Here is a 25,256-nt window from a genome sequence, read left to right as displayed (position 1 = left end):
TGTGACATTTTTGAATGTACTGCAGCAGAAAAATACACTGGGGGAAATATTTCAATCTCAAATACTTTGGGAGAAAGGTGTTTTACAACCAGAATTATGTCTGAAAAGTGCTTAAGTACTAAAGCCCCCACTTACCCTTGCATGACCTCATTGCATTCAGAGTCATTTCAGTGGTCTGACTGGGGCCACCATTTGTTTCTTGAAACATCAGCAATTATCTGACCAAGCAGGTTTTGAAAACTAATAGCTGCTTACAATTGGTATGGTTCCAGCTTCACAGTGCTGCAGTGCTCGACTTGTCAGTTATGAGGGGATATATCTTTTATCCATGTCCCAGCCCTGTCGTGTATCAGACTTCCTTTCTTGTCTGCCCACAGCAATATGTGCTGGTTTTGGCAGCCTGCAGTGCAGCTAAATATAGTCAATGGATGCCATTGTTTCTGGATTGAGTATGAGCTTAGTGAGCAGAAACAGTTATGTTCTGCTTTGAACACCTTCTTTCACCCTAAGGCAGCCACTTTAGGGAAAGGTTAAAAAAAAAAAAGCCAAAACGCACATGTTAAGACGTGGAAATCCATATTCATTTAAATTAAGGTGCCTTGACAGCAATGTAGGCTTTGTCCAACCTGTGTCAAAAATCAGCTGAGGGATTTCTATCAACTCCAGTAGCATCAAGTCAACCTCCAAGATGAGCAGGTTTCCCTCCTCTTTTTTAAGCAGCGGGGTCTGTTTAGGTATCATGTAACAGCATGGGGGCAGGGGCCAGCTGCAAGTCAGGCTTGAAATGAAGGACTAGTGGTGGCAGCACCTTCCATATTTTTTAAAGCTTTGTATTTTGCAACTAATATCCTGTAACTTTTTTCACTCCTTTCTTTGTCTGGGTAACACGCTGATACTTTAGACAGAGTAGGACAACTGGACCAGAGTAGTACATAATGGTGAATGCAAATTGAGTTCAAGACATTCTTGAATCTTTGCACAGCTTTAGACAGATCTTTGCAGCTCTCCAGCAGCTCAGTCAATCAACGTTCATAGGTAATGGCCTTGGTAATAGTGGCTAATTTCATGCCGGTAACTACCTTAAAGAAACCATCAGTGGATGTTCTGAAGATGTATTTGCCAGGCAGAAATAGGATAGCTCTTCTATTGAAGTTCCCTCTTCTAGATCCTATTTTAATCTATCAAATTTTGACCAGCAAAAATGGACTGCTCTCCATTGTTAAGTCTCAGTAGGCATGGTTCTGCCATTCCCGAGGGTGATGTATATAAAATAATCCTACAGTTACTCTACCAGAAAGACTTGAGGCTGCTGCTATTTTAAGTAGGCATGTGAGAACAGGCATGCGAGTTACCTGGATAGCAGAGATGAGCCTTTTTTATTTCCAGTGAAGGACAGGCAAAATTTGGTTTGATCCAGAGCATTCAATAACCTTCTTCTATTCAAACACGCTCATGGATATGATTCAGATTCTGGCAGCTAAACACTCCCAAGGGTGCTCTAGCACTAAGTGCCTTCATCTCCAGGGAAAGAGATGCCCATGGGCCCATGCTCACAAGCAAGAAGCCAAGACCATGTTTGTTTTCAGCTTTGCCCAATCAGCCAGAAGTTGATTAAGCAACAGCTATAATATACAAATTTAGCTCAGTAACTGGAATAGAAAGAAAAGTAAGACTCTAAAAGAAACCCTCACATGGCAAAGTTAACAACTTAATGTAATGATTTAAGCAGCAAAAAACTGAGGTGGCTGTGCGGATTTCCACCTTGCTGCTTGCGCATGTGTTTGGATCTGGTGGTCTTTTTCAATTATAAGTTTTAAGGTCATGGGAAAGCATACAAAAATAACAACGGAGTTTAAAAATAAAGATGTTAAACACTAGTCCATGGGTTGTTTATCTGTTTCTTCTCAAAAATCTAGCATATAGGAAAGCAGAAAGGCCTCAACCAGGAGCTTCCCCTCACCTAAGCATGTCCTCACCATGAAGTTTCAAGCCATGGGTCTTCTTTGCACTCCCTCCTTCCTGCTTACTATAGCTTAGTGTCTTTAGGCTCTACATTACATATCTTGAGCATGGCATTGCAGCCCTGGCTCTGGCACTGGCAATGCGAATAAACCCAGGCAGCTGCCATTCTTTGTCCTGAATTACTGGCATCAGTGCCACTGTGTGGCTGGCATATATGGAGTAGAGGATCAATGTTATGTAGGAAACTGCTGCAGGACTCCAGTGGCTGTATACAGCAGCGGACTGCTTTGCAGGGGGCTGCAGAGTGACTGAAGAAGGAGCCAAGACTGAATCTGAGCATCTCTGGGTTATGCAGGAAGGTTTTCTGTTCTGGAATTTTAGACATGGAATCCTAAGTCCGTATTACAAATCATGTCCAAATGACAGCATTCAAGGAAGTTCTAGGAGGACAAATTGGCTGAATTTCCTAACTTTTCAGTGCCTGACAATTTATTTTGGAGGGACACACACATACAACAAAGGGTTTTTCGCAGAAAGATTAGTCAATTTAACAAACAAATTGTCTTTGTGTAAACAAACCAGTGGGAAAAAATAACAAACCATTTTGCATTTTTCACACTAATGGTTGAAACTGGATAATGATTATGCTCTAGAACCTTCATCTAAGTAGATGAAAGTAGATGGAGAGTTATTTAGCTTCATTGTGGGGCAAAATTTGAGGATTTTCATATAATTCAGTTTAACTCTTTACATTGTGATCCAGTCAGTCATCTCTTGACCATATTCATAGTACTTGCTGACTGATGCTACTGGTTCATAGATCCCTAATGGTATAGAAGAAAACAATGTATTTCCAGGAACATGACCTGAATGAAACATCACATTCAGGTGATTTCAACTAATTCACACTTAGAAAAAGAATTCTTTTGTAGAGTTCGAATACCTTGACCCAAAACAAAGCTTTCTGGAGTCAGGAAGAATTTGGGGAAGATAGATTGAATATTGCTGTCCTTATTTAATGCAAATGTTATCATGAAGGCTGTTAAGAAATCAAAGATTTACTGCCTGTCACAAGTCAATAACACTGAAAGAAAACAGAGATCTCCTGTCCTTCTGCTATCATGCTCAATCATCATACGAGGAGCAGTTCAGATCACCTGTATAATTGCTAGGGCTGGTAAAAGATGATGATGAAAACTAAATATTAATTTTTAAATTGAGCTGATATCTACCTCTTTTTGTTTCTGTTCTCCTGCTTTTTCAGTGTAACCACTAAGCCAAAATGTATGCAAACAAATATGTTAAATTTAAATGAAGTATACACTGAGCTCCGTAAATTTTGCCGTGCTATCAGGGAACAAGGTGAGTTTCTGAGATATTACTAATTATGAATCTGAGAGATAGAAAAGAAAACATAAGACCAGGGTCTGTAGCATAGCTCACTTTTATTGTTTAAACAGTTTTGCATAGGAAATATATCTGCTTCCAGTAATTGACTGCAGTATGAGCAGCTGCTAGCAGTATAGGCTGGATATAACAGTAACAATCACATTAAGTCAAGCTTGATTTACACCAGTTTAAAACTTGTGGCAGTTGAGTTCATTTGTAACCTAAAAAAAAAAAAGTACCAAAAAGAACATTATTATCCTCCAACCAAGCACGATAAAAACCTTTGTTAGCACTCAGGCTAAAAACAGGTCTGATGCCAGAGGGCCCTAATTCCAAAATTAAGTAGCTGTACTGTAATGCATCCTACTAGTGAAGGTTCATTACACAAAGGCTGTGCATGCACCTTCTTTTCAATTAAAATATAACCTTCAGGATTTATGGCCTACAGTATGGGGAAAAATGCCAAAAGTTTTAAAATGGATCAACCCTGGTGTGTAGCTAGCAAGCAATAACTGACTACTTGTCATCTACAGTTGTACTAAATGTATCTAAAGAAACACACAGCCCTACAAAAGTTGTTCTCAGAGAAATACCATTGAGATGGGGTGCCTCTTCCCAGCTTACTAAAAGTTCTATATGATATAAGCACAAATTAACAGCTTGATGAAGACATAATCTAATGCAGCTCTTGAGAAGCCTATGACTGGGATACAGGAACCCCTCACATTCTACAATTTTGTAGATTTTTTTTTTTTTTTTCTGAAGAAAATGTCATCTGAAACATATTTACAACTGAACTCAACAGAGACTGTGAAATTGAACAGGCACTGCTCATTTGTTTGAGTTTTTTGGTAAACATTTTGCTGGTTTTTGTTTCTTTCTCATTTTGCATCAACTTTTATCAGTCCATGCAACTTCAATGCCCTCAATGAAGAATGCATAATAAGCCATACTTCTTAAAAAACTTCCTTCTGCATATAGAGATACATTTGCCACATCAGTCCCTGTAGCACAGTTTCAAAACCATTCTGTCAAAAATACAGTAATACAAAGACTGGCTTTAGTGCCACTAGCTCACACTGCTCTCCTTTTATTTAGGCCACCTTTTGTTTTACTGTTACCATATCATGCAAGAAAAGTATCAAAGGCTTATTCTAGGATATTATGATGCTAGTGGCACTGAAGCCCTTTTCACAAATTCAACATACATTTGAATTGCAACACACAGATATTTCTAAAGAGTACTAACTAGTGAACCCTTTTATCATTTAAAAAAAAACCAAACCAAACCAACTACTTACAACCATTGAAGAAAAAATTGCAACAAAAAATGTAAAAATTGACCGTCTCCAACTTGTCCCCTTTACTATTAACAATGTGACCAACAGAGCTGTGGCATGGAAACAGTACAAAGAGTTGTCATGGCAATAAGTTTGGCTGATGCAAAGGTCATTGTGCAGGGTTAAAGGGCAAAATCAGTGGTCCATGTTATCCTCCAACTGCAGTGCTCCACCACACCCACACAATTTTGAGGAATTAAGAGAAAACTGGGGAGCTAGCAGAAAGTGCAAATATGAAGGAGGCAGTTTTCAGCTCCTTCAGCATGGAGTAGAGCATTCAATTTGGAGCTTTTCCTGTTTAACTTGATTAGCCTGCATATGATTTTACACTCTCCTTTTTCTTTTTCAAATTTTTCTGTAGAAACCCAATTAAAAAAAAGTCCAGGAGCATGCAGCTGGTTAATGTTAACAAAAGACCTTGACAGGATCATGTAAACTATATTGGATGTCATGCTTGGGGCCTTACTGCCAGCAACATTAGAGAGTTGTTTCATTAAAAGTGAATACTGTACACCAAATATGGGATAACTTTCTGCAGCCTTCATAACCTCACACAGTAAATATAATTTAGATTTAGGTACAGAACACACTCCGGTGTCACAGCTGAGTATGCCCTTGTGCAATCTGTTTCATTAAGTCCTTATGAAGCTACAAGTTGCAAATCCAAAATTCTGCTCCCTGAGGACACAGCTATGTGAGACATAAGTACTGTTTTAGTTCTCTGCCTATCCTGAATTGCTCTGTGAACCTAATCTTAAATACCATCATGTAACAATCACAAAAACTTTTGCTAAAGGCCATATATACTAATAAAAAGATAGTGGTGCTTCCAACATTTTGAAATGCTCTGAAAACCAACTTTTCCAATACTAAATACAACAAAATAACCTTCATAAAATATAACTTTTCTCCATTTACATTTTTAAAGGATTAGCAACCTATGCTTTTCAAGCACAGGAATCTGCGAAATAACTCCTAACATGGACAGATTTCTTTTCTTAATACATAAATTAAGAAACTGGAGAGTTTTAACCCAAGTCCAGTTTCCAAACAAAGAATATTCTTGTTTAAAAATGGAAATGACATGCATTTCCGTTATAATTGTTAAAAAGTTAGCTTTACAAACAAGGGTATTTTAATAAAAAAAAAAATCTTAACAAAACTATACAGTGTACAAATTACTGTCTACAAGGTAGGCGGTTCATTCAGAAGATCCTCCTTTCTTCTCGCTACTTGCAGCTTCACAAATTCATTCACATATTTTCAATGGAGCTGCCCACCTGAACATCACCCCACAACTATATTGCTATAATTAATATTTTTGCCATGTCTTTATGTACAGTCTCCTTCACTGCCTTTTTTTTTTTCCTTAGTCAAGCCTCAAACGTTCATGTCACAGGGGAAACACACTTCAGTGGCACAGCCATGAGGCCAGGGCTGCAAAGCAACTTAATAAAGGCAGAACAGTGCACATAGAACGGGGTGGCTCAATTCAGTCAGAATACACTTCCTGGTGAAGGAGGAGGCTAGAGACTGGATTTGAGTTCTTGATCTTAATCTTTTGACTGCTGAGCTTAAAAAAAAAAAACCCAAACAAACAAACAAAAAAACCCCAAACACTCACAAATAAACAAACAAAAACCCAAAACTAAAACAAAAAAATTAAACAAATCAATAACTGGGAAAAAAAAAAAAACAAACACCAATCCAAACCTACAGTTAATGAAAAGTTCATTTTCTTCCAAACAGGCTTTCCTATTAGAGTGGCAAGTTTGAAAAACCCACAGTTACTTAACAACCGAATTCATTCACATGGAAGGAAGGAGTCTGCTTTCTAAAATACTGCATTTGTAAGCTCAGTATTTCTCATACAGGAGGTCAGAGATAACAAAAAATCTCTGTTAAGGTCATCCATCTTCCTACAAGGGCAATCATCATTTTGACTATTGACATATATTGACTTTGAAGCCTGAACTTGTTTCAGTTTCATCTCGATGTGCTATTAAAAGCTTAAGGGGGATGTCTTGCACTGGCACTATTCAAGACCAGCCATCCACATGCCTCTGCTCCCGAACTGCTCAGCATCAGTGGCACACAGAAAGGACAATACATACTTTGTTTTACCAGGCCAGACCCTCAGGTGCACTCTGAGTGGATGTAATGCATTTCAGTAATCCAAATAGGCAAGTGCCTAGTGAACAAATTCACTTATCATGAGGCTCAGAAAAAGAGCAACATAAAATTGATCTTTATTTTCTTTGGATGTGTTATATCTTTTTATGAAGGCTTGCTTTTTTTCAGTTTAACTATGGATAAATCTCAAAGATTTGCTTCTCTGCAGCTTCTGGCTCTGTAGCTATGCTGGCCCTGCCTACACATGTATCTCCTGCTGGAGACATGGGGATGTGCCACCACTGCAGCTCATCACCTGCTGTGAGCTGACCAGATCAGGAAGGGACTGGCTTTGGTGTGTTGCTGCTCTGCACTCAGTGGGGTGGCTGTCACGGGAACTGCACTCCAGGGCTGCTCCAGGGTAGGAAAACCTCCAAAATGCAGAGACAACTGCAAAGCAATGGATTTTCCCACCAGAGTATCCCAAACCCACAGGTCTAAACTCTGCTTGTGCCCTAACATAAGGATGTGTTTTTAAGAAAAATTCACCCCGTGTTGAGCCATATGTCTCAAAGATCCTTGCTGCATTAGAGGTCTCCAGCAAGTGGTCCACTACTGATCTGTAAATTGCAATGGAAATACACTTTTATTTACATCATAATCTAATTCTGTGCATTAAGAAACTCCTTCCCTGCTAGAGCCCGGAGCTCTCCATCTGACCTGCCGTATAAGAAGACACTGAAAACTTCTGACACAGCCTGAAAATTCAGATGCTGTTAGTTAACAAACTTAGGGAGGTAAAAAAAAAAAAAAAAAAGAATGTTTTGACAGAGAAGGGAAAAAAAAAAAAGACTATTTACCAGACAAGCAGACTAAGGGAGGCTAATTCTCTGCAGGAGCAACTCCGGTGTCAGTGGAGTTATGCCAGCAAAGACTTTGGCCCTCTATGTGCATTTCCTATACAAAGCAACTGTCTTTGTCATTCTGAGCTAAAAACATTTTCTAACAGAACACTTTAGGATGCAGTATCTTTGCCAGAATGGAAAAGGCTTCATCTTGCTGTGGGTCTTGACCTCTTTCTCTCTCTGTCTGTCTCTCCCTCTTTTTCTTTCTCAAGGAAAAAACAAAACAAAACAAAACAAAAAAGCTTAAAGTAAAACAATTTCCTCAAGTCAAGTCTGCCTCCAACAGAATTCATTATTTATTTTTAAAATCCAGAAATGATTTCAGCTTGCACCCCAGGTGGGAAGTTAAAAAGAGGGAACCGATTTGAAAATTTGTCACAGTAGGCAGAACAGTCGCTTTGCAGCCCTTGCCTGGCTAAGGGTGCACTGCTTCACAGCTACACTGTAAAGTGTTAAAAATCCTCCCCACCCACCCCAGAATATATATATATGTATGTATAAAAAAAAATCCCCTGTCCACCTCTCAGTACAGAAAAGGACCTCATCACACTGCAAAAATAGCAGTACCCACTTTGGTCAATTAAAACAAACAAAAAAAAGCATACATTATTCTTTTTTTTTTTTCTTTTAAATCTGTGTACTTACCTATAATAACCAATACAGCTAAAAGCACTACCTACATAGGCAAAACTTGGTATTGCATAATTCATATAAATTTGTATCCCCTCCCCCCAATATTAATTGGAAGATGAAAAACATGAAAGGTTAATAGAAAAAACACCAAAATACTGAAAATATTGCTGGTTGATTACAATTTTTAAGCGGCAACTATACACAGCCATGATATGCTTTATAAATGTGAGATAAAGGTATAACTGTCTAAAAAATCCATGATGTCACGTTTTTTTCCCATCTGGAGTACAAAATATTTTGTCATAAAAATGGTAAAGATTTAAAATCATAATAAATGCAGCAAAACAACTGTAGTGATGTCAAATTTTTTTTGTGTGGTTTTTTTTCTTTTTTTGTTTTTTTTTCCATTTTTTTTAGATTTCAAGGCAAGGCACGTAATGTGGACATTATAACTTCGTGCAAATCAGGATTACTGGAAAGAGTATTTTAATTATTTTTTTAAAGAGACATAGAGGCAAAATGTCTGCCCATGCACATTATATTTCTGTCAATATGTGATAATTGTTGAACAAGGCTAACTTCTGAAAGCACCATGCAAGTTTTCAGCACCCTGTAACTAAACTTACATTAAGAGTGCATTATTTAAATATAACATATCCCCATCCTGGTATTACCAGTTTGTAAACGGTAAGCTTTGCCCTTGTGACATGGATTTGCCTATCTCTTTGTCTCTACGATGCAGATTTTACAGAAACATGTAAACCCTATGGGTTCTTGATGCAACCAGTAACTTTAAATAAATAAATCCTACCCCTATGTGGAGGCAGCAGCTAAACCAACATAAGTGCTGTGTTTCCATTGATTTCTTTTTCTCAAGGACATGATTTGTCTTGATTTAATGCTTTTTAATGCCCTCAAAAACTGAGGGGAAAAATAAGTTTGTTCAATGTAATTTTTATTTCTATTTTTAATCCCCTCAATTTAGAGTCCAAGGGCTGAAGGACTTACTTATAGTGATGACCCCTTAGATATGATTTTTAAATTGCACTTGCCTCTGTAAGTGTTTCTTTAGTGGGGAAAATGTTCACTTTTTTCTTTTACTTTTTTACTGTTGCATGAGGAGATAACACTTCTACCTACATAGAGGCATTTATTCCATAGAGCCTGTGTGTTCATACTGATTGAAAACGTCAAACTGCATAACACACTAGAAAAGGCTGAATTAAGGGCCAAAGTTTAATAAATCCATACTAATAACTAAAGGCTGCAGAGCTTATTTTTAAAACATTCAGAAATCAGAGTGTTGAGAAAACGTCTGGCTCACGGCCCTTGTTCTGCAGCTCTGCTGCTGCTGCCTAGCCTTTGTTTTGTGAGATAACCAGGAATAGTGATCCCATGCGTAAACAAGAAGAATACTAAACCAATAAAACTAGCTTATCATGCAAATATTAAGGCATCTAGAAAGTCAGTTAAAATATATCGTCAGAGACAGAACATCTATTTCCCAGCGGACTTCATATAACAAAGGCTACTTAGCAGGGGCTGCGTTCTACCCATCAGTGAAATATCATCGACCCTTTGTATGTCATTTCAGTTTCAACCGTAAGGGAATTAGTGATTGTAAGAGCTGCAATTGCTTGTCTATTTTTTCTTCTTTCTTCAGTTTCTTTTCTCCTCCTGTCTTCCTTTCTTTTTGAAATTTGTTTTTTATTTTTTATTTTTCCCTCAGTTGCTTGTTTCTGCTTGAAGGAAAGGCTCTCCAATTATGTTCAAACCATAATTTGGGACATTTGTCGGCAGGATCGGTGTCCTATTAGAAACTTGAAAAGGAACCAAGCTAGCCCAGGTACCAGGACTGTTGAAAAGGCAAAAAAAGATAAGGAGAGATAAACAAGAGAGAGAGAGAAAGAGAAAAAAAAAGAACATTAATTAATCATGTTGCAAAAAGAAGAACACAATTAATTTGAATCAGGGTTAAGCCATATCCATTATTAATAGCACAATAATAAATATTATTAATATTAATAACATAAGAAACCAAATTTGTGCATGTTGCTTGAGAGTCTACTTCATAGTTTTCTTTGTGAAAGTATTACTCATTTGAAATAAAAATCACGGTGTTGATCTCAGTTGCAAATACTATTACTGCTGTCTTAACACTAAGTGGACTGTTTGTTTATGAAAACTCCCAAAAATTTCAGACACAAATATATAGAGCAGACACAACTAAGCCATACACATGACACTACATAACACAAGGATGTTATTTAAGAGCTAGTCAAATACACTACCGTGCACAGCCTGCTGTTTTCAAGAACACAATATACAGGTTCAGTGGTTCAGCCTCCTGTACAATTTCCTACCCTCTTACAACGTGGCAGTTTATCTTGTTTTAGTCCCAAGATGAGCCGCCTAGATGTGTGGCTCCCCTGAGCACCTTTAATATAAAAAAAACTTATTTTCTTTACAGGTTTTTCTCAAAAGGTATCAGTGCTTAAGGAACACGCTATAACGCAGGGCCTAATCATGTAAGCACTTGCAGCCAAGGGTAGCAGTAAGTACTGTAAATTTTTCAATGAACATCTGAGAAAGAAAATATTTTCAAAGGCAATTCAATGACTTTGGGACTTAAGTCGTAATTTCAAAATAACTTTGACACTGAGGAGCTTAAGTCCCAATGGCATTCACATGTTTACCAGGCGCCAACCTGTAATAGGTTGGTAAACCACAAGCCCTCATCATTTCCAAGATGGATACTCAAAGAAAGACCTCAGCTGCCTCTACTCAGCACCCAGAGCTGCCTGTTCCTTAGATGTGTTTCTGGCAGCCTAGAAATAATGAACTTTAGAGAAAGTCTTGTCAAATTTATTCAAAAGAAAACCAGCATCATTATGTTATTGATCATTGCCAAACACCAGAACTCTCTGTGCTTCCTCCGCATTTCACTGTTTCCTAGTTTTTCTCCACACTAGGTGTTTCTAAAAACACAACACCTTACGTGGGAACTCACACTGGGATTAGACTGATAAGCTTCATGATAACACATCTGAAGACTAAAACCTGCAACATATGTTTTGTGGATGACAGATGCTGGAAGTTTTCTTCCTTCCTATCTTGGTCACCCCTCTGCACTGCTCTCTCTCTGTGTGAGCAGGTGCACTTCTGTAGCACTGGGTGTAAAAAGGAAAACAGGCCATTTTTATCTATTTTAAATGGGTATAAAATAACTACATTTCACTTGGCAGATTTGAGTGATCCTTTCCTGTTTATGTTGCTGCATAAACAGTAAAGAAAGAGGTCAACCTATTTTGTGAACTCTAAGGGACATGTTCCTAATGGCTTTTGTATTAAAAGTAAGACAAAGAACTTCTGTCATTTACTCCTGTTTGATACTCTTCACCTCTCTAAACTTGTTAACTTATTACTTAGATTCCTAACAATTTCTGGTTCTGGTTTACACATTAAAAAGTGAAAAAAAATTACTGACCTGCTTGTCTCAATGATGGTCAGATTCTGATGGGAGAGGGACTTCTTTTTTTTCTCAAAGAAATATAAAAAATATGAATATCCTAATGTATTTTAAATGCCTGAAGTACAAATATTATTCAAGGGATTGAAAATCTTGAAATATGCACGAAGACTTAAACCTGCTTATGCATGAAAGATTCGTCCAATATGATCTGATGAAAAGCTTATGTTTCAAAAACAAAAGTCAAAAAAGTCAATAACAGAACCCCATTTAAGGGACTTAACTGTTTCAACTTATGCTTCATCTTCTTTTACAATTTGTTTTAAAATGCATTTTTGCTCCTTTCTCTTTGGATTTCAGTAACATTAAGAAGTAAATTCTGAAATAACAAACACAATGCAAATTGCTTTCAAGCACAGGGATTTATAAAAATAGGAAATAGTAATAAAATATAAAAATAAAAATACAAATCCCAACCAGTTTTGTTTCCTCAGTATCTGTCTGAACATACATTTTATAGTGCACAGTTCTTTGCTGTCCTTCGGGATTTACAGTGTTTAGCAACTTTAACCAAAATAGAATAAACTAAAAGAATGTAAATTTTGTGTGAGGTCAACATGGTATTTCAACAATTTCTGTTGCAAAGGCTAAATACACAGCATCTTTCTGAAAATTTACAGTACACTTCAGTGGTTAGACACATACATATGTGATTTTTTTCTTTGTTTTTCTTTGTTTTAAAGCTGACAACCTTCTAATGATTACAGCACGTGAAGGAACGCAGTCAGTGCTGATAAAGAACAAAGTACTATTTGTAGCAGCTTTCTTATCTACTATTTCATGTAGGAGACAGATCTTGATTTTATGGGAAGTACTCAATGAAAATAAGTTGTGGCAAATGACCAATAGGGCAGTTTTTACCATATGACCTATAAATATAATAGGTGCTTATTTAAACCTTTTAAGCCTCCTACCTTATATTAAGACCATGACAAAAATGCAGACTGCAACAAACTCATCAATGCTGCTTATGAATCCTCAGGGAGTAAGAAAGCCTCTAAAGGCAGGCTGAAGTCCCTGATCTACCCACACTCGCCAGGCAGCGGTTGGCCCCGTAGGCAGCCAGGAAGGACAGGACATCCACGCTGTTCACTAGGACCTCCTATGCCATGATGCTCAAGGCTTGATGACCTCCAGTTGTATTTTAGAATTCAACCTTATCATACTGCAGTTTGATTCAACTCTATCTCCAGCCACCCCAGTCGTGATATCACCACCAAGTATTTATTGCAAACAAAAGAGGAAACTTGAATGAAAATTACTGAGGTGAATAGCACTAATCACAACACAAAGCTCTGAGAACAGTTGTGACACAAAGAATAAAACAAAAACCCAACTCAGTCTCTGCTAAGCTGTATATGCTGCCTATCTAACATTCTCACATACCCCATTATATTTGCAGTAAATCTAAATGAACTTTCAACTACCATTTGAACCAAAGCCTGTTCTGTAGCTCCCCAGTGCTCCTGTGTGCAGTCAAGCCAGACTGATAGCCCAGAAGAGCAAGAACCCCTGTCAGCTTTCTCAAACCTGCTCTGAAGTGACCTCTGTGAGCACCAAGGTTTAGGCTTCTCCGTGGAAACCATCTACAGCTTCCCTGCAGAGCATCCTAGCAGAAGCACACGTTACTGCTGATTGCAAAGCAAACTCTGCATGGGGCCCACATGGGTGGCAACAGCAGGAAAGGGGAGAACACCCTTCCCTTCACCACACTATCCACCAGTTTGGACCAGAAGTCCAAACTTCCAGTCGTTGGTTTCACAAAAGCAGGGGCAGTGGTCTCTCTATTCAACTAAATGCCTCAACACAGGGGAAGACAAAACTCCTTTCATTGCCCAGGACACAGGCGAGCTGATTGTCCTTGCAGCAGTTAATGACGTGTCCCTCTGCCCATGTGGCTTCTCCTGACAAAAAAGCTCCGCATGTATGAGTGGCATAAATCAGGTCTACCCTACCCTCCAGTTTGCTGTTCCTGAAGAAATCTGTGAGCAGAGGCTATAATATAAATGCCCATCCCTTGAAATATTAAATGATACCTCCAAAAATCTGCTCCAGGCTAAGTTCGGAAGAAAATTACATGAGAAGTACCATCAGGAACCGCTGTGAGATTCAGACTAGCAGCCTTTGTGAGAGAGAGTATGATTTGCAGGACCACCTTCCTGAAGCATTATACTACTAAGTAATTTCACTACCAGAAAGAGTTTTCTCTCACTATAACTAGACTATTAGATGTGTCATCAGTTCCCTCCACATCAAGTATAACATATTTATCTGTTCAAATGTAATAAAATAGCAAGGAAAATGTCTGCAAACATCCTATAAGGTTAACATTCTCCTTTACAGTTTCTATTACAGTTTCCACATATTAATTCAATCAAGACTTCTGCCATGATTTCCTCTTAAAGATAGTAATTGCTCTTTCAAGAACCTCTGATTAAAATATTACTGGAATGGACCACAAACAGTACTAATATTATGTGTACATACAGTTTGTTCTGGAGGTTATAATAGCATGAAGAGCATGATAATGTTAATTAACTAAATGCAATAAAAAAACAAATCCAATTAGATCTAAGTAAATCTGAAGGATTTCAAGATTTTTATTTTCCACGAGTTACTACCTTCTTTCTATTACAGCTTCAGAAGTCTGTGAAAGTATTTCATCATTCAGAAATTATACCTAAACCAGTATTTCCTTCTTGCAGCTGTACTACCCTATGCATGAATTCACTAGCTTAGAGAAGGTAGACCAGATCTCTAAGATGAGAGAGATCTTCTTCCTCTAGAGGAGGTAGATCAGGCCTCTAAGATGCCAGGTCAGTCTTTGGACAGAAAAGGTAGAAATGCCTTCAATGTCAAAAGAAGTGGCACTAGTGATTCACCAAGCTCATCTATCTCTGTACTAAGCAAGCGCTTGCTCACACAAGTACAGGGAACTTTGCCATTTCAAACTGTTAAGATTGTATGAACTTTGGGAATGCAACTGTGCTAACCTCAGTGCCCTGGCTAAATTCCCATTTGTGCATTTCTGCCAAAGGAATAACCACCCCTGCAGCATCCACTTAATGTGGTACTTCTGTTACCATTCTAAACTGGTATCTCTAGTTACATAGGTGCTAAATTTCACCTCCAAGGTGAGCATTTATTTCAAGAAATATGTTAAGTATATCTCAGCTTTATTTAGGATGACTTTTATAGTTTAGCAGGCACATACCACACATTGAGCAGATAGAGGAGGCAAAAAGGAATTCTGCTGTAGTTCTTATTCTATCCCCTCTTTGTGACATTGTAAAAAAAAATAAGAAAAGATCAGGAAGAGGTCACAGAGCTCATTGCTAACAAAGAAAATCCTCAGCAGAGGAAGGGCCCATAGAAATGGTGCATGCCCATACTGTGCTCTGTACCATGCACACAGGAGTGTTTGGTGCAGAGGCAGGGCTACATGAGGTTTGAAAACACACAGAAGGGGCTATGACCCAGCGGAGAACTGCCTGCCATAGAGCCAAACCATGGAGAACATGGGCTTGGGTTAGCAGAGACCATTGGGTCGCCTATGAAAAACTGACTTTCCACTTTCCACATCTACACTGCTTTTTTCCCCCCAAATATTACCATTTCCACTTTTAATCTGTTGGATTTTTTACTTTAACGCTTTTATAAAATATAACTAAGAGTTTATTTATCAAATTGGCGTGGCTAAATAATAATGCAGCTAACCGTAACTGCACCAAAAAAAAATAAAATAAACAAACAAACTAATAAAACTAAAACCATGTAGCTTTACTACTTCAAGAGAAACAACTGTAGGTAAGATGCTTAAGAGGTAGAAAACTGGAGTAACCAAGGGGTTAAAGACACAGTTTAGACTTGGGAATTCTCTATAATATGCTCCTCCTTCCCTAGCAGTGCTGCCAAAAATCATCTGACAGGAAACATAAGATTAAGTTTGTCCTACCTAAGTGAACAAAGAGTGCTCGGAACAGCCAACCAGTTCACTGCAGACCAGGAACTTTTCTAATCCTGCTGGAATCTGCAGTGCTGCTCAGAAAATATTACTGAAGTTGTTTTCTTTGCTTTAACATCTTGCTTCTGGATCATCTCATTCATTTTGGTCACACTGCTGTTCTTGCTGCTTCTCCCATAAAGGTTAACTTAAAACTCCAAACATAATCATGTGGAAAATGGACATTATTGATTCCTATGGTCCATTGTTCCCCCATTCCAAGTCCCTGAAGTTCAAGTTCAATCTGGAATTACATCATGTCTGGTTTCTCCTGGTTACCAGACAGCTTGAGACGTGACCACAGCTACAGAAAAAACAAACAGCCTTCTTCACGCTTCGGCTCCCCTATCGAATCAAACATAAACTTTTTTTCATTCTCTCAAGTATGCTTCAAGTATGGAGCATGGTTAATTTAGAGATTAAGTTCCAAATTAGATTATCTAATGGCATCTTAATGGATTGCTGACCCATTTCCTGTGGGATGGCAGCATGCAAGTCTGGCTTGAATACAACTAATTTCTTAGGAAGTGTTCTGAAGATGTTTGCCTAGATGGAGAGGAAACATAATGTTCTGCATTACAGAGTTAGGCAAAACCCTTTGAGTTAGAAATTTTAATTGAAAAAGATCACAAACCATTAGGTTTTCTTTCTGTGAACACTTTTGCAATCAATCAGGATACTTTTTATTCTTCAATTGTTATGAATTGATACTTCTATTCCAAAATATTGCCCAAGGGGATTGGGGTGGTGCAAAGGGAGGGAGGAGAGGGAGAGGCAGAGGGTACGAACCATTGCTCTAACAGATGTTTGTGTTTGCCAAAATGTGCTTGCCACAGCACAAATGCAGGGTGGTGCTGGGAGGAGAAAATGATGCTTGTAAAGCTGAACACCCCTACAGCTAGAGCCGAGAAGGAAATTCAGCACTCTGAGAACAGAGCTCCCCTCAGCACCTCCAAGAACAAAGCAGCTGTTGTACAAAGCTCCTGTGTCAAGACAGCAGACCAAAAGCAGGAAATGCTAACTTAGTGTAAATGTAGTGTTAAAGCAACAGTTAACCCATAAAACTAACACAAAAGGATCGTTACAAGCATGAGTATAAATAATAATAGTTGGGAATAAAAACATGTTTGGCAGTAGCTGAATTAAAATGTACAGTTTGGCAATGAAAATTTACTTACAGTCTGTGAATATTCTGCAAATACTCAACATGCTCTAAAAGAGACCCATCATGCCGGCTTTTATGAGTGGTCCCACTGGAATTAATATCAATGGTGTAATGAGTGGCTGAGATTCAGGCTCAAGCTCATGTCATCAGACTTAAACATATACACATGTACACGTGCATACAATCACACACACACTTTTTCTCACTCTCATGTCTCAAGTTTGCTTCTTGCATACGCTCTTGCTCTCTCACATAGTGACCAAGGTTACATTTTCCTAACTGAGCCTTACAGAATTTTGCAACTTCCCCTCACCTTCTGTATCTAGGAATACAGTTATTATCACAGGACTGTGGTTGTGAAAAAAGAAGGTTGTTGTTTCTTGTTGGGTTTTTAATGGATTCTAAGTATCTTCTTCATCTATACAGCAAAAAAAAAAGTTACCTAAATGATCTTAAATGTACTTGAGAATTTCATTATTTTGAGAGTGAGTAGCTGATACTTCATCTGACAGGCTTCTAACCCACAGGCTTTACACATATAACCCCCATTAAGTGTTGAATGTTGCACATAATCCTGCACATGAAAGAGGTGAAAACCTGATGTATCACAATTATGCTGATTTCGTTACACACCTATTTAGAAACACACCTCTACTGTTACTATAATTCATTATATATCAAGAGATGTAAAAGATAATAATGGGTAATTTATCAATGTACCAAAGGTTAATGGGGTTTATCATATTTGCTCCTTTATCATACAAAAATAAACTCTCCTTTGTGTAAATCATTCCTAATTATTCTGTTATTTAATTGAGAAATAAGATGGTTTTTATCTTACCTTCATGTACATGTTAGTGACCTAAATCTACACCAGCTGACTATGATTAGTCATAGAAGTCTCTATGAATAGTATGGTTATTCATTGCTCAAAACCACCACCACCTCAGACATTTATTATTATACTCATCTATAGCTGTAACAGCACAATTTTTTTTGTGTTAACCACTAAGCCCCCCCAAATACGACTGCAAATTACATTTTCATTTTTAAAGCCTAAGATCAGTATTCCCTTGAATTTATGAAACCTATGCATTTGACAGCACAGCATTGTCATTTCAGGTGCTTAAGGCAGTTTCTCAATTCATCTTACACTAAAGATAACCTGAATATGTACGGAAAAATGTTACACGCATGTATTGGTCAAATGCTGTCAAATATTCCTCTATAGGTCCACTAACACAGATACTGTAGCCCAATGCAACTTTTTTAGAGGTGGTGTAGGAGTGGAAATAATTAAAATTTTACCTTTGCCAAGTAATTCCCAATGTATCCTCACTGGCACTGGGGTATAAATGCCTGCCGTTTTGATTCATGGTCCAGTCACAAATTCTCAGCTGTCAATTGAAACCTAGCAGTCAGATATGGATTGAGCAGTACTACAGTTTTTAGTATTTAAATGAATACATGCAAACTAGTACTGTACATGGCAAAAGCCTTACTTTCCCAAGAAGTAACTTTAAAGGATCAAACAAGCAAACAAAAATAACTTATTCTGAGAAATAAATGCCTACAGATTTGCTTAAGATAATGCTACTTTAATACACTCCTCTATTAATAAAGCATAAAAGAGTAACTAGTGTTTAGCACATAACAATTAGCCATTATTAGATTACAAATTGAGCTGGAATAAAAGGAAATGTTAATATTCAATAGCAAGATACTTTAAGAAAGGAAATTAAAATGCTGTTTTCTCTAAGCAATGCTCTATATACTGTGTATTAAGTAAAGGTCAAATATAATCGATATCTTGTAGCATGCATTTCATGAAACATAGAAGACATGCAATTTATGGAAATTTGCTCAAATTAAACAAATTCTCTGTCCTAATCTCGCTATTTAAGAAGCGTAAAGGTATTTTGTAATTGAAGTTTATTAATCTAGTGTTACTGAAAGTGGTATTACTTAGCAAGAGCTGATAAAATAATCTAATCTTGCTGTACACTCAGAATAATAGCATTTAAAATACTTTATTGCATTTTAATATAATGAGGAATGTACTAAATGTCAGCTGAAACAAATTCTTCCCAGATCCTCAGATCACCAGTTTTGCCTTCACGGATTGTTCAAGCAACCCTCTATAGCTCTGTTTATTTAACAGCTGCCCTATAGTGTTAGCAGATTTATTGAAAAGATATACTGCTTATTTTTAAGTTTAAGGAAGTGAACTTATCTGGCTCATAAAAAACCATACATTTTAACCTCTGTATAATCATGCTGTATATATATTGCTGTATGATTATATATTATACAGCACTCTGAATTGAAGATAATGTTGTTGCTTAGTTTAATTGCATTCAATGTGTTTTCATTTTAGCCTTTAGATAGCACATGCTACAGCAAACAAACTACAATAAACTATTTTCACAGGAGAACAATTAATTGCAGTCTTTTCCTGAAAAATACAAATGCTAAGGACAAGACAATATTGCAAACCTGACCTTGTCTGGCTGTTAGACTCATACGCTTCCTGCTGTTAAGGTCTGAGAAATGGAAATGTTAGTCTCTGATATTTTCATAGGGATTGTTTCTTGTTTGTTATCTAAAGAACTCAAAGGGACCTTCTAAAGGCCATTAAAAGCATGACTAAACCACTTGAAACTAACCAGAAAAGGGAACATGCAGTTAAAAAGTTTGCTAGAGGTAACTGTGAATAATACATTAAATATGTTTGAAGAAAGGGGTAAGTAAATATTTGGTTTAGTCACTACACAAAACACTATTCTAAACTTGACTTTAATATTAAAGACATAGTAAAATATGTCAGCTCAGTTACTCAATGCACAGTAGATGTGTTTCTGCTATAATCCTTAAGAACGTCATCTTCATTACTGATGCATATTTTAAAGCTTTATAACTTAGCTATAAAAACTCACATCCAGCTGAAACACAAGACTGAAAGGTTAACACACACCCCTTTTCTTCTTTCATGAAATATAAAATCTACAAATAAAAGTCCTTCGGCTGATTAGAACCATAAAAAATACTAAAATTACAAACGTAGTGTCACCAAATGAGTTTATGCACTTAGGCTTAGCTCAAAAATCTGGCAAGTACTTAACTTGCTAAGGAACCTGACTGCATTTGCCGTGTGGGGAAAACAGTAAGGAATTGATACATTTCATTTTAGTGAATCAGCTTCTGCACTAAATCATTGTATTCTTCCCACAGTGTGTATGAAAACTTCCCACATATACAGTTAATATGTTAAATTTATCATTAAGAAAGCTCTAAAAAGAGCTTTTCAAACCTATTTCATAATGTTAATAATGACATACTTCATATTATATTGTCATACATATCTCAATACTATACATCTGAATACAGTAATGGTAAAAATAGAACATGTGCATTTCATATATAATCTGTAGACACATGCGCATGTATATGAAGACTCATGCTACACCACACCTATAGTTAATGTAAACTGTAGTGCTATTCACTGCACCAAATGTGCCATACTTGCAGTACTGACAGCACCTTGAAGAACTGCACATCTGCACATCTGTATGACAAGGCCAGGACCACATCAGCTATGCTGCTAAGCACCTTCCCAATGTTAAGAACTATTGCTTCACACTCCTCAGCAGGTTCATATAGCTGCTGTGTTGTCTTTAAATTCTAACCTGCCAGGAAAATGGTTTCTTTTCCTCCCCCACATAAAATTTCCTCTCCCAAATCACTCCTGCATAGAGATCAGAATGTCTAAGATTTAGAAATGTACTTTCAAAAGTATGCAGAAATATCACTTTCGAAGCCTGCATCCCTCACATGTTGAGGGCATCTGGGTAAAAGGCTGGAGAAGCTTAGAAGAGCTCTATGAGCCCTGGTTCCATTTGACGGAAGAAGACGTCTGTTCACAGCGGCAGTGGGAACGCTGCCTTTGGAGGACGTCCTAACAGCGCTCTAGGGAAAGCCTGGGGACACAGACCTGGCATGAGTACCCAGCTTTGGGAGGAGGTAGGGCATTTTAGCACAGTATTTTGGGTGCTATATGTTGCCTGGAGTCATGTTGAAAGTTTTCTGGCAAGTTGTAGTCTTCAGAGTAACTTAAGGGGCCTCTAAAATCATGTCTCTGTTTTAGCTGGAGACACGAAGGCACATTCACTCTCACCCACAGTAAGCCATCTAAAAAAGTTTCTCTGCAGGACATGTGAAAGGGAAAGGCAGGAAACTACTTAAAGGCTACTTGAGAAAACTTCAATTCCTCAGTAGAAGGCCTTGAGAAATAGTTCTCATGAGACATTTAATAAATGCTGAAAAACATTACTAACTTTCTCAAAAACAAGCTATGAATGCAAAACAAATGACCTGATTTGGCATGTGATGTGGTGAAAAGTCTTTCCTAGAAGCCTGTTGGAAAGGCCTGTTCTTCAGCCCCACAGCTTTATTTTCAGCTAGGCAAGTCACATAAACATCACTTCAGTAACACCTTCCATCCACAAAACATTATCACTGATTTTTTTATTTATCTCTCACCTAATCACACAAAAAAAGGACATGGGTCTGTATTCTGAAGTGGAAAAGGATGCCCAGCCTTGCAGCAGGTGGCCAAACTTCACAGGCAGCCCAGCCATTTCCTGACACGTTGAGCTGCAGCAACATGTCCTCACTGCTGCAGTCTCTCATTCCTGAGACACATCCTCACTGCTACACTCATGAAGTAAGGGAGAGCACAAAGCCCACTGCAAGTGTTTCTCCAGAGAGGCAGTGCAACTCCTTCACCCACCTCAGCTGCATCTTGGGACAGAACCACAGCCCAGGCAAGAAGCAGTGCTGTAGACGTAACTCTTCCACCTGCCTTAAAGGTGTTCACCTCCCTGTTCCTCTCCTGCCCTCTGTAAGATGCCAGGGAAGTGACTGTGGTTTGCACTTTTCAGTACTGCGAGACGTGCTAATGTGAAGTTCTACCCAAGAGCTAAATTTCACTGTATCTGCGTGTTCAGTTTAAACTGGACACCTAGCAAGCATAACCCTACAGCAGTGTTTTAAGTATTCAAATCCCAGGTACATTAAAACCCCACAGCGAACAGCTCAATTTTAATCTTAGTCCGAATAATTTTTATGGGTTAATATTTGAGCAGAGTCTATTTTCTCCTATTTAAAGAGTGGCTGTTAAAGACTAACATCCATTTCAAGTTTCTGTGATGGCTAGTGAAAGTAGCCATAGCCACCACAGAAGTAGATACATATTTTGGAAAGTGTGATAGAAGACTGTGCTATAGCTTCTGTTGGTTGAAAAAAGCCCATAAAACTCAACATTTGCATATGATCATTGTTTTGACTGCAACTTCCTTTAAATGTGTTTCCTTTCCAGCAAGCTTATGTGAAAGGTGACCTCTTATCCATTTACATACCTCCCTTGTGGTCATGTGACCCGGTTTTACGTCAAACTGTCAGTTATGATAAGGGACACAATAAGAACAGCCTAACTGTTGATAACCTGTTTCCTGGCTTTACTAAGAAGTCCTGTTTAAGAGTCCACTTGTGTTCTTCTTTCAGCTTTCCGATGAAAGCAAAAGCAACATCCACCCAAAACGTTTTACAAACAGATACTCTGTGTTCAGTGGACATTTAAGTTTACAATTTCCATGATGAATAGTATGAAGAGAACTCCATTTTGAACTGTATGATTCAGTAACTAAAGGATGCATCTGGTAAGAACAACTTCCTACAAAAGAGGCAGGGCAACCTGGTGTGTAGGAAATAAAAAGCTATCTACAGTTCTCTGATTTTTCATTTTAGAGACCTGAAATGTTTCTTATTACTATGTACATGGCAAATGTTTCACTCATAAACATCGCAGCTGTGTGAAAATCATGCACACCACACACCACACCCCGAAAGTCCAAGTTCTAGTGAAAACCATGCCACTGCATTAATCAGTGCAAAGACTGGAAGAGTTCAGAAGCTCCTCAGTAACTCAGCCAGCATTAGTTAACACAGTTTACTGTAACTGAACAGAAAGTTCTAGAGGTCATTGTCTTCATAGGCCTCAATAGCTACAAGTTTCTTTATGTTTTCTGATTAAAAATAAAATCACCCATACAAAGATCCAAGGTGCATTAAAATTAAATAAACATCCAAGAAAGAAAACCTGTCAGTTATCTATCTCCTCATTCCAACAGAAGTTTGTGAAACTGTATTTATTTGTATTTATTTGCAATAATTACAAATATCTATCTTTCATGTATCTTTTTATATTATTTACACAGGTAAAGTGCACAACTAGTATTTCTATCAAAATTCTAGCTTTTAAACCACAAACAACATTAACCTGTCTCTAAGAACATAATAAATTCACTGAGAACAGTAACACAAGGAGGCTACAGAAATGCCATCAAATAACCATGAGAATTCTGCTCCTTAAGACATCGTTATTGAACTAATGATACCTCCATTAAAATTATTTAGCCAAAAGAATGGAGGCACAGCTACAATCTGGCAAGGGACTGTGTCCACTTGCAGAAGATCGAATTTGACTGTGTTTCCTCAATTTGCTGCTTCCTCCTCTAATCTAGGCTTAGAAACCACAAACCTTCAGTAGATGTAAACCAGAGAAAGAAGCAGGGTGAGCTGGAGAGAAATGCTTCTATATAATTGTGAAGGTTATCCAACCTTTCTTTTATGTGCAATTCATTTAAGATGTTTCTCAGCACAGATGATGAGCACTGAATAATAGATCTAACTTCATACTATAATCCCACCAGGCACTAATAGTAAAATTAAGAAAAACAGTCTCACGCAGGTACTGGCTCTTACCACTTCCCTTGCCTTTTCTTATAGTGCCCTCCCTGCAGTTACATTATCAACACTTAACTACTCTCAGAAGCTGATGCTGAATAAAAAAAAGCAAACCAAGTAGTCACTAAAAATTTGTAATAACAATGGGGAGGAGGAATGACATGGCTTTTTAATAACAAAATTATAAGATACAGGTGACTTTCTAGATGCCACTGAACAAGAGATATGTTTTGTAACTGTTCGTGTCACAGTATAGAAATACCTGGCATTTCAAGGCAGGTAACGGGGACCAAGACCCACCAGCAACTGCAGCAGAAAGTGGACTGCATAGTTACAATTCTTCATTACAACACTGCCATTCTAACTGTCAATGTAGCATGCTACGTTGTAACAGTATATTTTTTACAGTATTGAGATCAGTAAAAGCAAATAAACTTCTCCCATTGGTGTTACTATGCACCATCTTTCAAAGTTGTATTCGGGGCTTCGCATCTAAATGTGAATATTCCAGGTAGGTTGTGCTGAACTGTCTACTGGAAGTTCTAGCAAACTATCACTTTGTCAAAAGACTCCATGTAAATGCCTATTGCAAAATACATGTGTAACTTTTAAATTTATTGTGGTTACTGCAATTTAAACAGGCTATATAATGGTTCTTTTTAACAGCGGAAAGTACTCAACAGTACATGCCGATATTTCTCATAACCAGAGAGAATAAATCTTCATAAAGACTCCTCCAATGAAGTAAAAAATGTACCGGTGACAATATTTATTCTAAAGGGGTCAATGTGCATTACAGGGTATGGTGAATGTTTAAAAGACCTCTCTGGAACTAAAATCATTGGCTTTCTAATTTAGAATTTCTTTCCACTAGTACAAAATGATTGATTGCCTTTATTTCATGTACCCTCTGATTTTTCTTTTCATTCATCATGGGCTACTTTAACCAAATGCATTTAAAATCCACCGCAAGAAGAGTGGTCTCTTTTAAATTGTTCTAAAGTAATGAAAGGACATAGTAAATCAATCTCATTTCTGCTTTACCAAAGGATAACCTTTGCTCTACAAAAATTGTTTGGACAATCTCAGTGCTCTGCCTCACTCTCTGGGTAATAAACATATATGGCACTGTCATCTCAGAGATGTCTTAAAATTTAAGTGAGTGAAGGTAACTAATTAATTAGAAACTTACACATACACACTTATATACTCATATTTAACCATATGAAAAAGCTTTGTTGTTAAAGTTTTCTCTTCTTTCAAGGCTTCAGCAGTACATACTATTCCCTGATTTTGTATGTATTTAAGTGTGTAAGCACCCACACATGTGCCCACCCTAAACACACTCAGGTAAACACACACATATATCCATTGCACACATGAGAACAGAAGAGAATTCACAGCAAAGATGAAA

General features: G+C 37.6%; 1 protein-coding gene across 7 annotated transcripts in view; it reads right to left on the bottom strand.

Moving 5' to 3' along the window:
• Positions 1 to 3,388: 3,388 nt before the first annotated feature.
• Positions 3,389 to 25,256, bottom strand: part of NFIB (nuclear factor I B) — a 169,764-nt gene continuing 147,896 nt past the window's right edge. For 5 of the 7 annotated variants that reach the window (XM_030512277.1, XM_030512280.1, XM_030512282.1 and 2 more), the window contains one exon: positions 3,389 to 10,196. In XM_030512277.1, the coding sequence (XP_030368137.1) occupies positions 10,179 to 10,196 (18 nt within the window). In that variant the 3' untranslated portion in view covers positions 3,389 to 10,178. Of the gene's footprint in view, positions 10,197 to 17,051; positions 17,127 to 18,346; positions 18,436 to 25,256 lie in introns of all 7 variants that reach the window. The other 2 variants (XM_030512274.1, XM_030512275.1) reach the window with 1 other exon arrangement.

This window comes from Strigops habroptila, chromosome Z (genome assembly GCF_004027225.2).
Source record: "Strigops habroptila isolate Jane chromosome Z, bStrHab1.2.pri, whole genome shotgun sequence".
NCBI classification, from domain to species: Eukaryota; Metazoa; Chordata; class Aves; order Psittaciformes; family Psittacidae; genus Strigops; species Strigops habroptila.
This window is presented reverse-complemented; position numbering and strand designations above follow the sequence as displayed.